Raw genomic sequence first — 12,942 nt, 5'->3', positions numbered from 1 at the left:
ACCGGTGTATCTGGTCTAAGCTGTACCTGGGAGCATTGGTGCTTTTTCCCCCTGAGAAATGAAGTGTTGTGCCTCCAGAAATAGCTGTATCCTGGAGTTGGTTCAGGAAGAGAATAAGGAAATCTTGGAGCATAATTTATAGATTCTGACTAAGCACTAGACAGCAGTGGGAATTCCCACTCATAGTAAAAACAAAGCAGGAATGGCTGTAGGGCCTAGGATCTGAGCTCTTCTTGCCTTTCTGCCTTTGTTATTTTTCACCCCCAACAGTCTTCCCAGAGGAAGCGGCATGGCATGTAGGCATGTGCCAAGCATCTAGGTGCTTTTATTGAGAAGAAGAGAAACTCTTCTTGCCTTTCTGCCTTTGTTATTTTTCACCCCCAACAGTCTTCCCAGAGGAAGCGGCATGGCATGTAGGCATGTGCCAAGCATCTAGGTGCTTTTATTGAGAAGAAGAGAAACTGAGCAGGGTCCTGACAGATCTAGAGGGTCAAGAGCTCCAGGTAGCAGACAGATAATAAATAGGTAGCACTTGTCAGGACTCCCAACACAGCAAGAAGGGGCATTTTTTGGTCCCAGCCTCTGGGTCTGCTCAAATACCCTGCACGAACAAGTGTCTTGTTTGTGGAAAACTGGCGACTTGCAAGGATTCTTGGGTTTTAAAGGTGATCAGATTTGCCATCTTGCCTATGAGCTGGCTCTGATCTTGTAGATGGCTGAGATGATGGCTAAGGTTTCATCTGGGAAAAGAAAAGGGTTCAGATAAGGCTGGTGCTATGTGAACAGTCCTAAGCTTTCAGTAGCAATAAGCTTGGAGACTCCATCAGTTTGAGCGCATAAAGTCCCATTCCTGGGGATCATCCTATGCCCTCAGTTCCACCTCAGGTCTGGGGTCTGCTGGTTTGTCCACCCAGCACCTCACTCTCACCCAGGGAATATCAGACACTCCCAATGGGAGTCAAGGTGTCCTTACCCCTAGCGTCCTCCTGACAGCATCCAGCCGTGCCAGGACCCGGGGGGCCTCCTGTGGACACAGCATCTGTAGCTCCCCAGGTCTCATGTGTAGCAGTTGGTTCCCCATTAGGGACCCAAGAGTCTTCACCGTGCTGTGAACAAGAACGGCAAAAGCCATAAGGGGGTGAAATCACACTGGGCCTGACTATTTGGGTAGAGAATTAGGGTTTAGAGGTTGACATCACAGGAGAATTCATGGAATAGGGTGTCTGGAAGTGAAGGAGTAAGATAAGAATTTTCACTTTAATTTCTGGCTTCTCAGGTTTGACAGGAAACAGTTCCCTGAAAAATAATCTGCTTGTGGGAGAGGAATGGCTAATCTGGCAGCCCACATTCTTCCCAAGTGCACTGCCCAAAGCCCGCTACCTTCACCATGCCAGGGGCTCCCCACTTAGAACGATAACCTTGACAGGGGCAAGCCCCTGTCAGCATCTGATCTCTAACTCAAAGGAAAGCTCTGGATCTGGGTCTGTCATGCACGGTGTAGGGCAAGTTATATGCTCTGAAGTCGGCTTGGCTGCTCTCTGAGCCTCTAACAGATGTCCTTGGGTCCCGGGGCTGAGCACTCACACAGTGGAGAAGTTCTCTGCCTTCAGCCAGGCTGTGACTTCTTCAGGCTTTGAGCTAAGTCGAAGCATTGGAGCCTAGAGTATGGAGGGAAATGGGGATCAGAAGTCATCTCATATGACAACCCCTTGTGTCGTCTTCACCTGGGACTCTGCTCTGAAGTCTCAGGAGGTCTCGCTGTATGGGTTGCTGTCTGGCAGGGAACCCATCTTATTCTTTGCTTCCACCCCAAGGCCCCGCATGATAAAGCATAGCAGAGTGAGCATTATGTAATAGTGATGAAACCAAACCGGGACTCTCTCGTCCCTTTGTCATTTAATTCCACCCTCCACTTCTGACTCGGGATTTATGGTTCTCCCAGACAGTCCCGGCTGTCTGAGTAGTACCCGAGGGTGTGAGTTGCTCTCAGGGTCCCCTGGTTGTAGAGGCTCCAGGATGTTGCTTGGAATATAGCCACTCTGTCCCTTCTCGTTCTGCACCAGCCACCACCGCTTGCTCTGGTCCAGCACCTGCCAAGAATCACTCCCTTAGTGCCCACTGGGTCAGCCAGATTGTCCCTTCCCCCAACAAGTCCTTCTCTCTCCAGACCCTTTCGGCCTTTCCTTCTAGGCCACCCATCTGGCAGCCCCATACTTGGCACCTGCCCAGGCTACCTGTAACTCCCATCTCCTTTTCTAGCCTCCAGCCTCTTGCTCACCTCCAGCACCTCTTTTTGGGCCACTGACAGTTCCTGTGGGTTCCTGGCATCAAACTCATATAGGACTTGCATTTTCAGGGCTGGTTTGGCAGGTTTGGGACTGGAGGTCAGAAGATTGGGGTCCCCGGGTGGAGGGCGATGGTTGTATATCTCCTCCTCTGCAAAGTGTGGAGCACTCCCTAACCTAGGATGTCCCCCCAAGAGACAGAGTTAGGATGGGTGGGGAGTGGGACCACAGAAATTAAGCCCCTTTTCAAACCCAAAGAGCCCCAGATATCTTCTCTGTAGAGTCTGGTAGTGACTTTTGGCTTTTCCCATAGTTTAATGTGGAACTTGAGGTGGGAATTTTTGTAGGCAGGATAGATCTAAAATGTTTGCTGATTTTTGAAGGTGCTTTTAGCAATAGAATTTTCTGCATCCATGCTCGGCTCTGATCACTGCTTGAGCACTTTATAGCTGAGCTCTAGAAGTCGGATGTGCATGTGGATAGTTTAAAAGGAGGAATTAGAGTCTAGTTGGAGGACACACACACACACACACCCACACACACACACAGGAGCTTGGGTGGCTTAGTGCTAAAGAGTTTCACTGCCTACTCAAAGAAAGGCAAGCAGTTAGAATCCACCAGCTGCTCCTAGAGTAAAGATGGGCAATGTGTGCCTTTGTCATTTATAGCCTCTGACAACCCGCTGGAGGGTCAGCTATGAGTCAGGTCTGACTCGACAGCATACAATAACAGCAATGCGCACACACACACACACACACACACACACACACACACATACATATCAATGTCTATATATGTGTGCATATACATATACGTAGAAATGTTTATGTGTGTTTATTGCACCAGTGCAGGGGAAGGGTGTGTCTGTACATGTGTATGTTTGGCTAAAAGAGAGTTCCGAGGATGTCTGAGATGGAGAGCTCCAGAGATCAAAAAGGTCAACCCTTCCCCTCACCCATCCCCAGAGTCATGTGGTTCCTACTAAGCCCGGGCATACCTGAGGGAGTCCTGGTATCCTAGCGGTTCCTGTAAGGGATAGAACAGAGTGAACAAGAGCAAAAGTCAGCCAGCATGGTGGTAGGGTGCGAAGCTACCAGACCTACTCACACAGACCCGCCTTGTATATCCTTGCCTGCCTCCTCACCATATAGATATGGACCCACATGAACCTACCCACCCACTTAATTGTCATGAAACTGTAGTTAGGATTGGCAAGGCAGAAACTAGCTGGAGACCAAGGCTTTGAGACGGGGTCTGTGGTAAGCTGCTCTTACCTGGTTGGAGAAGGGCTCTGGAGGTTGCCAGCCATCATGGAATGTGGGTGTATAGGGTGGGGGCCTAGGGCCCATCCAGTCGACCCTGTAGGAAAGCAAAGTTGAGTTCATGTCCACTGTGTGCCAGGCTGTGAGATGTGGACTGGGAGGAGATGAGAAACCCTCGCCTCAGGATTGCATATCCAGTGGAGACACGGCCTCTGCACAGGCGAAAGGCCTCACAACAGCCGCAAAGGAGACAAACAGTCAAACATGAACACAGCCCACAGCAGAGAGAGATCAACTCCACACAAACATGCTGGGCACACAGCTCATTGATTAGGGGCTTAGGTTAAAGATGGAGCACCCCAGAGTGTTAGGGCTGAAGGACCCTTTGGAGATCATCATCCAGTGTGGTTTTCATAAGACCCTTTTTTTTTTCTGTTGTTCCACAGAAACAGAACTATTTCTTCTTACTAAGTAGTTTGTGGAACCCTAACTGGTGAGACTGATCAATACAGGGCTGCTCAGGCTGACTCTTAAGCGGGTGCTCAACCTCATCTCCTCAGCCTCCCCTTGCCCGTTACACAGGGCCTCGGAAGCACTGCTTGGAATATTGCTTTGCTAGCCTGTGAGAGGGCTCACTGTTCTCCTAGAGGGATGCCCTTTCCCTGGCTTCCTGCAGCAGGTTGAATATTTCTTCGTCTATACTGCCACCGAACTAGTTACTCCCCTCCCTGGTTGTTCCTCTTATACATACTGCACATAAGCCTGACTTGTCTGGTAGTCACCCAGTTGGTCCCCTGGAGGGCTGTATCCCTAGAGCAGTGATGAATGTTTGTTCAAATGGAGCAAATGAATGATTCTCTCTTCTGTGTCCTTTTACTTAGTTCTTTCTCTTTGTCCTACAAACATGCTCAGGCCTTATCTTGAGCCTGTCACAACTACTTTTAGATGTTAATCTGTTATGACCATCTTTTCACCTCATTTTTTTTTAGAATGTCTGTAGTCCAACACATCTCACCTGTTTTTTTGTTTTTTTTTTTCCTTGCAACCTGACACACCTCTATCATTACTGTCCTGAACCTAGTCCATCTAACATTCTGATGATCTCCTGAGTGCCAGACTCTACTAGCCTTCTTCCTTCTAGATGACCACAGCATTTGGTAATATTTTGGTTTGGAGTTAATCTGCCCAAAATCAAGTCACCTAATTATAATTTACCTAAAAGGTAACTGTTTTAAGGTGGGGCTTTTTTTTGTTAATAAAAACCCTTTACTCTATCTTCTGTATTTGTGTCTTTAATTTCTTGTTATTTTAGGAAATTAGAAAATATCTTGAAAGGGCACATAAGACTTAATTTTATATTTAAAATAAGTTTTTCTCAAGTGTACACTGTTTTGTGAAAAGAGTTGCAATTTTGTGAAGTATCTTTGAAAAATTCTATCTTCTGAGCTATTTGTCTAAGGTTTCAGATTCTTGGAGTAAAGCTGGATTTTTTAGACACATAATGTTATATGCATAGTAAAATAAAATGTGCAAAGAGCTGGAGTCAGAATATCAAGAAATGAACTGGCTCAGCATTTCTCAGGCTTCAGGAACTTAAAAACAAATTCAAGCCTCAAATTGCAGTACTTAAAGAAGCTATGGGCAGAATATTTAATATTATGAAGCAGTAGCAACTATGTAGTCAAGAATTGTCATTCCCCTGCCACTTCACTGCCTATACTCTTTTGGAACAATCCCCCCCCCCCCATTTTGTTTGTTAGGAAAAAATAGTTATTTATATTGTTGACTTAATTTTCATTTGTTACAGTTAAAGCTGCTGTGTGTGTGGGTGTTGTGGCAGTTTTTGCATGTGAAGGACTACTCTGCCTCCAGGAGCCAGGCAAGTCAAATGTGTGATGTGTCAAATGCGTTAATGGTTGGCTACCCAGTGTGGACAGAGAGTGGGGTGGAGCTCCCCGATTAAAACAGGCTTAGAAGGAGGAGTGGCATCCCCTTCCATAATAGCTTGGCTCCAGAAACCCTATGAACCTGGAGAGAGGATGAAAGGCACCCAAGCGTTGAGGACTCTCCTTCGTAGGGTCGCTATGAGTTGCCTGTGACTTGACGGCACTTAACAACAACAGCAACGTTATATGCAACATATTACTCAGTGTTTTAGCAGCCAAATGAGAGTATTTGAGGGTTCACCATACTCTATTTTTGCTGAACCCGTTTCTTCTCTTGCTGGCAGTAGGTGGATGCCAGGGCTAGCCCCCCAGACTCCCTGAGCCCCACATAGCTGTGGTTGTCTTGTGCTCGCAGGTGAACTTACACTGCTACTGCTTGGCATGTATTCTGGGCAATGGAATACCTAGGTAATAGAAGCTCCAAAATCCATAATTGATTTGCTTTTAATAAGTGAACCAAAAGAGCTCATGAAATTAATTATGTGAAGCTATTTTATGCCTTCAGATGCACTGGAAAAAAAATTCCTATAAATGAATCTGAATTGAAATGAATTGGTCATTACGTAGAAGTCTTGTGAGATAAACGGGCTCATTTTCCTGCCTCTCCGAACTCGTTTTCTTTCTTGACTCATTCCTCGGCTTTTCCAGTTCTCCTTTTGACTCCCCAGAATTTCTCTTTGTCTCCTTGACCCTTTCTCTTTTCAACACATACCTGAAGATGTTTCCTAAGACCCTGGCCTCTTCTCTCATTGAATAAGATCCACTCTTTTCTCTTCAAGGAGATGGATTTGACACAGTGATATAACAATGGACTTGAGCATGACAGAGATTGTGATGATGGTGATTCAGATCTGTTGTTCATAGGGTTGCTGTGAGTTCTGATCAACCTGATGACATCTAACAACACCATCGACTCTTCTGTCATTGGAAACAGCAAAATGTGCTTGCTGAAGTGAATTCTAGGGCTTTCCATGGGACCTCTCATCTCTACCTTCAGCTCCAACTATCATTTCTGTGCTCTTTTCTTAAGTCCACCTTGCCCTGCATCTGTCTGTGGGGCTTTCTATTGGCACCTTGCTCAGTGTATCCAAACTGGTTTCATCCCCTCTTTGCTGTGGATCCCCACCCACTTTGCTCTCTTCAGTTTGACTTTCTCACCTTACTGCCCATTTCAAGGTGACACAAACTCCCTTTACTCCCTAGCCAATTGGTTACTAGATCTTACCAATGTTACATCTGTGATATCTCTTACGCCATTGATTCTTACATTCTGGCCTGGATTGAGACAAAGTTTTCATTTTCTTTTTCCTTGACAAAATGAGAAAATAATGTTTTACAAGAAGATTGTTTGGAAGGGACTGTACTTTTTCCTGTGATAATGTCTCCTTTTTTGGTGATGAAAATAAATAGTTGTCTTTTTTTAAAAAAATTCTTCAATTGTTGTTGTAATGTGTCGACGAGTTGCCTGAGACTCATAGTGACCCTGTGTACAAAAGCCCTAAACCCTGCTCTGTCCTATGCTTATCTCATTGTCTCTGACACACCTACCTCAATTACCCCAGTCACTGAATCAATCCATCTCATCGAGGGTCTTCCTCTCTTGCACTGTCCCTCCACACTCCCAAGAATGATGTCCCTCTCCAAGATTTGTCCCTCTTTGCAACATGTCGAAGTATGTCAGATGAAACTTCAGAATCCTTACCTCCAAGGAGCAGCCTGGTTTCACCCACTCCAGGACGAACCTATTTGTTCTTCTAGCAGTCCATGGTATATTCAATACTCTTCTTCAGCACCACAGCTCAAAGGCATCAATTCACCTTCTATCATCCCTATAGAGCCACTCATTTTGTTTTGAAAGATTACTGATTTGTGACTAGTAGAACCTGGTCACTTCTGATGTGCTGCCCGTTGACCCCATGCCTCTCACTCCTAATTATATTCAGACCTGGATTTCACTCACCAGCTGGTCGTCCACGCCTCACCCAGCTCCCTCCAAAGGTTATTCTCAGTTGGACTCAAACAAGATTGCAGAAGGCTGATGGCTTTGGGACTGAGGAGTGGTGAGATCACTTGGGCTGCTAGGCCCGGCTCAGGACAGGAGGCTATGATCTGGAAAAGGGACACAAGATGAGGAAACTTGGGCTCCCAAGTGGCCTCTTGTGAGCAGCCCCTTCTGCCTCAGCCTGATGCCCGTTCCAGTCTCCCTGCTGGTCTGTGCCTTTGACTCTGACCTCTGTTTGTTTAGTCTCTTGAGGTATGCTGTACAGAGCAGGGATGATAACTTGGCAGAAATGAAGAGGGTGTATCCTCCGCTCTCTGTCCTGCCCTCATTCCCCAAGCTCTCACTCCACTCTCCCTTCCTCCCTCTGTCTCTCCTTGACTTCAACCTACCCCTCTTTACCACCGCATCCTTCCCCAACTCACTTCACCAAGAGTGCGGAAGATGATGTGCACGAACTCTGGGGCACCCGGCTCCAAAATATGATTGTCCAGCTTCCCCTGGAGGCACAGGGCAATGTCCGTCACCTCCCCTTCCCCACCCTGACTTTGCCAGGGCCCCAGATATCCAGTCATTGTTAGGAGTTTTGTTCAGAAGCTTGGCTATCCCTACAGGTCCCAAGAGCAGAGAATGGAATGTTCTAGGGGAAGAAGCTGGAGAAAGAAAAGGCTTGGGTTGGCCTGTGAGTCTAGGAGGATAGCAGGGGAAGAAAGGAGGAAGTGAAGTGGGGAGCTCGTGGGAAGCCGCATACCAGGAGATTGAGGCTGTACTTGATCTTCTGGAAACAGTCAGTGTACTGCTCCTTTGTTACCCCTGTGGGAGACAGCATGAGTCACAGGTTACCCCAAGACTCTTCCTCTCCTTGCCACTGCTCTCCTAGCTCTGAGCACTCACCTCCCTGGTCCTTGTTCTTTTTCTTCCCCAGTATCTTCTTCTTCTTGTGGATCTTTGCCTGAACTTCCTTCACATTTCCCACGAACAGCTCAATGTCCATTAGGACGTGTTTCAGCAGCTCCTGGGTCCCAAACAGCTCATGACCATGAGTAAAGCTAGCCACAGGCCTCCCCCTTTGTCCCCTCAGCCCAAGCCCCTGCCCCGGGTCCATCCAGGGCCAAGCCAAGCTTCCCAGTACTCTTTGGTCCAGAGCCTGGCCTGGCCATCCTGGCCCCCAGCTCCAGGAAACCTCAGCAAGCCCTAGCCAGCCTGAAGTTACCTCATCCCTCTCTAGGTCCTCGGGAGATGGGGATCGCCTTGGAAGAGATGGGGTGAGGGCTTTTCGTTCTTGAGCACTGGTGCGTTGAAATGGAAGCCTTGGGGATGGTGATAAACCTGCAATGGAGGGGGACTGTGGACTCAGAGCCTCCACAGTCTAAGCGTTCTCCTTCCTATTCCTACCCCCAAACTTACTGTGTTCTGGTGACGTCCAGTGAGGCTGCTCAAGGGGCGGCCTCCGGTCCAGAGGGGGTGTCCACTCTGTTGGGGGTCCCCGGTCTAGAGTGGGTGCCCGTTCAGCAGGGGGTCCCCAGTCCAGAGGGACTGGCTTTTCCAGAGTATGCCCCCTCCACCTGTCCTGGCTTGGGTGGATAGCTCTAAATCGGGGTCTGAGAAGAACAAGATGGGGGCACAACTTTGGAAAGGTTCTGCTCAGGACCCAGGAGCACCATAGGATCTCTCCAGGACCCACCCCACCATTTCCAGCTCTCTATCTGAATGCTTTTCTGATGCCACCTGCATGCCCACCACCCGGTGCACCTAATAGTGCTATCTTCAGGGGGAAATACCCTCTTGGTCTTCTTGGGCCCCATATAAGTCTCCAGAGACAATCTCTGGTGCTCCTTGAGCCTGGTCCCAGCCCCTTCCTCATGCCCATTCTCATTTTAAGGTCCGCACTGGTCGTTCCACAGGCTCTTGGCATCCCTAGGAGAGCTGAGCAGCCACCAAAGCCTTGACATTACATCGGTGGGGACAGGGCGGAGGCTGCCTACCTTTGTTCTAGCTCCTCCTCCAGGGCCTTTTGCAGGCTTGTCTTCAGTACCTCTGCCTGGAGGAAGCAGCAGTCAGGAAGGCTGGGGGTGGGGGGTATATATAGTGGTACTCCCTGGACCTCACACCATTCTCTTCCTCAGCCCACCCCTGGATGCTCACCTTCACTTCATGGCACTGAAAGAGCAGAGTGCTGGTGACGGGCATGCCTGACTCCTGCACTGTGATGGACAGGATGGAGTCATAGGAGCAGATGTTGAGTGCCACATCAATGGCCTCGATGCTGTCCAGGCGGTACGAGTCCAGCTCCTCCTGAACCAGGCAGAGCAGTTGGCAATGAGGTCATTGAGCTTGAATGCTGTACTGCTATTGGTGGTCTGAGGCTGGGATAAGATTGCTTTTTCTGGGTCCTGTGGGAGGACTGACCTTAGTCTCGATGTCCAGCAGCTGGAGCCAGCCATCTCTGACCTGCAGGATCAAGTCCTGGCTCCACACCCGGCCCAGTGCATCCATCTCCTGAAGCTTCTGCAAAGCATCCTTGGGCTCCCGGACTTTCTGAGTCCCCAACTTGCATGTCAACAGGTGCTGAGGGAAGAGGAAGAGACCCAGGACTGAGCAGCTGCAGTTGGTGGCAGGGATGGAGTGAGGCAGCAGCAGGACCGGACGTGCCTGTGGCCTCCATGTGAGGGTAGATCCCAGGATGTTTAGATGAGCAATGGTCAGGGATCAATGCCATGGCCAGTGGAAAAGCCGGCAGGTTAGATGGAATGCCTGCAGGCTGAGACTGAAGGGTGTGTGAGGGCTCTCAGGACCCTGAAGAAGGACAGTCATGGCCCAGAACTGTCCAGGCCCTGTTAGGGGGACCACCCAGCAAAATCTGAACTTCTCTGGGGGAGACGTGGGCCCTCAAGGTTCTGTCCTTGGCCTCGTCTGGGTCTCTGTCATGCCAACTTTGTGTTCCACCTCACTGTCCCTGTGGCCATGCTGTTCCCTGTATCTGGAACAGTGCTCTGTACCTAGTCCCTCATCTTCCGGTCTCTTGGTAAGCAGACCACTCAGAGACTTGGTGATATTGAGGATATTGAGGTAGAACCCAACTCCATTGAGTTTCTAAGGGCTGTAAATTGTAGAGAAGAGATTGCCCATCTTTCTTCCACAGGATGGCTGGTAGGTTCACATGGCAGAGCGGCTTTTGAGTTCGCAGTGTGACTCTTTACAGAGCGCACTAACAGAGATTCCGCCTCTTCTTTCGTTTTGCATCTGGGTCTGCACTAACATCCCTGCTCCTTACGAAGCTGCCCATCCTCCATTCCTGTAAGTCCTTTCTCTTATTTCCTCTCCTTTAAGGGATCCCTCTGTCTCACTGCTACATACTGACATGACAATTGGCAGACCTGCCCCAGCCTGCCTCCTGTCCCTGGGTTCCTCCACCCTTAGTCTGCGTGGCTCCCATGCCTCTTGGTGTTGTTCCTACATCCAGCATGTTCAGAGAACACGAATAGCAAGAATAAACTCCTTGTCAACCTGAACACGCCACCTCTGCTGTTGCTTGTGGGGCCTAAATGAAGCCGTTTGCCTTGTCCACCCACTGCTTCAGCCAACTAGGGAGCCCTGCTCCTGCTGCCCTGTACAAGTGTCCGGACACCACTCAGTGCCCCTCCCTTTAGCGCCCCAAGGTCCAGTGTAGTCAGGATATTTTCTAACTGACGTGTGGGCCTAACCAAACGTGTGCTCTACCCAGGTCACGCCCTTGGAGTCTGTGCTTCCCCCGTGGCTTTGCCAGTCCTTCAGGCAGTGAGATCTCCCAGTACCTTCCCCATGTCATCCTTCCCCAGAGGAGGACCAGAACCCCTATTCCTGCCTCCCAGGGGCTCGCTCTCACCTGGGAGCACATGCCTGACACCTCTCCTTTCTGGCAGTGGCCTTTTTTTTGGAGTGCTCTAGCACTCACAGATGGCACAGGATAGGGCTAGGTTCAGATATATTGTTTATAGTGTTGCTGTGAGTCGTAGTTGACTTGATGGCACCCAACATCTCTCGCGGGACTGCTGAGCTCACGCATTCCTTCCTTCCTGCAGCTGTGCCAAAACCCCAGGCAAAGAACAGTCCCCTGGGCTGGGGAGTCGAGTGCCAGGGGCGTGTGGGGAGAAGTTAGGGCAGCACGAGGAAGATACCACAGCTGATGACTCCTGGCCCACACCTCTGCTACTTCTTTCTACCATCTCCTCTCTCAAACTTCAACCTGCCTTGCCTGTTGGCCCCCACTGTCCTGTTCCCCTTCCTGCCATGTAGTAGCCTTTCCATTTGACATGTAGGCCTGGTACAGGCTACTGGCTTTTGTGAGAGGGATTTATTGTTTGTATTTTTCAGGATAGTGGGCATATTGAACAAATACGGGGTGACTTAGGAAGCCATCTGGGAACCCCAGGAGTACTCACCTCTACCCTGTGCTGCAGGAAGCTGGGATCTGAGGCCAGGCTCTGCGAGTACTCCTTCCGGTGCACTGTGAGATTGGTGTGGCCAGAGTGAGGGGTAGTGGTTAAGGGGTGAAGGGCAGCAGAGTGGGAAAAGGGCAACTGGGCTGGGGAACAGAGGCTTGGGGGAGGGGGTGGCAGAGGCGGGGAGAAGGATGGAGGTGGGGATGGTGTGGGGGGAATGAAAGGAGAATGAAAGTGGCAGTGGTGTTGATAGGAGAGGAGAAGGGTGGGGTTTGAGGGGAAAGGGAACTTACAATAAATGGCTCTGCTGCTGGGCCGGGACATGTTGGTGCTGGCGGGGACACTTCTCTAGAAATAAATGAAGGAGACAGCCATCAGAGCTGAATGAAACCCAGGTCCCAGCAGGCAAGACGGCTGCTATTTCAGCTCCTTCTGAAGGGGCTGATGTTTAGACAGTCTCTGAACTGGGGTCCTCATATCAGACCCAAATCTCCAGGCTCCTGGAGGCCTTTTGAAGCAGCCCCCAGCCAGCGCCCTCTGCCAAGGACCTGATCAGCCCACAGACCCCAGACCAAGGGAAGTGCAGGTATGTATGTAGCCAGTCCATGTAGGACCCCGAGCCACTTCCAAGCCACTCATACTTTGGACCATGAAACTAATTTCTACAGGCTCAGCAAAGCTGAATGGACGAGGATGCAGGGCCTAAGGCTGTAGCACTGTGGTTAGAACTACATCCTGCCTTGGGTCTGGGAGTGAGAGACACCAGGTATATGAGCTTAACCCCACTTCTTCAGGGCAGACAAAAGATTCCATAGTCTTCCCTGACAAGCAATTCCTCTTGTCTAAGCCTGTTTCATTTCTGGAAACTGAGAGGAAACCACTGCTGGCTTTTGAGCTAGGATTACTTGCAAATGATATGTATGTTCTGTGTGTGTATACACACGCACATGTACTCACGTGCAAATAAAAATATACGTATTGCATTTCTGATGAAGCTGCATGAGATTTTTCAGTTACCCCCCGACAGAG

At 49.4% G+C, this 12,942-nt stretch overlaps 1 protein-coding gene across 1 annotated transcript; it reads right to left on the bottom strand.

Annotated features, from left to right (window-relative positions):
• Window positions 1-728: 728 nt before the first annotated feature.
• EPS8L3 (EPS8-like 3) lies at window positions 729-12,237 on the bottom strand. Its single transcript, XM_006899352.1, has 18 exons — window positions 12,207-12,237; window positions 11,914-11,978; window positions 9,902-10,060; window positions 9,638-9,787; window positions 9,478-9,533; window positions 8,900-9,093; window positions 8,706-8,821; window positions 8,387-8,507; window positions 8,244-8,305; window positions 7,918-7,992; window positions 7,454-7,602; window positions 3,560-3,644; window positions 3,283-3,311; window positions 2,279-2,393; window positions 1,968-2,090; window positions 1,585-1,658; window positions 974-1,106; window positions 729-740 (listed from the first exon to the last, which is right to left on the bottom strand). The coding sequence occupies exons 1-18, from the start codon at window positions 12,235-12,237 to the stop codon at window positions 729-731; spliced, it is 1,749 nt and encodes a 582-aa protein (XP_006899414.1).
• Between the last annotated feature and the right edge of the window lie 705 nt (window positions 12,238-12,942).

This window comes from Elephantulus edwardii, unplaced genomic scaffold (genome assembly GCF_000299155.1).
Source record: "Elephantulus edwardii isolate Elephantulus edwardi_28Jun2011 unplaced genomic scaffold, EleEdw1.0 scaffold00252, whole genome shotgun sequence".
Classification (NCBI taxonomy): domain Eukaryota; kingdom Metazoa; phylum Chordata; class Mammalia; order Macroscelidea; family Macroscelididae; genus Elephantulus; species Elephantulus edwardii.
The sequence above is the reverse complement of the archived record's forward strand: the minus strand, read 5'-3'. Positions and strand labels throughout refer to the sequence as shown.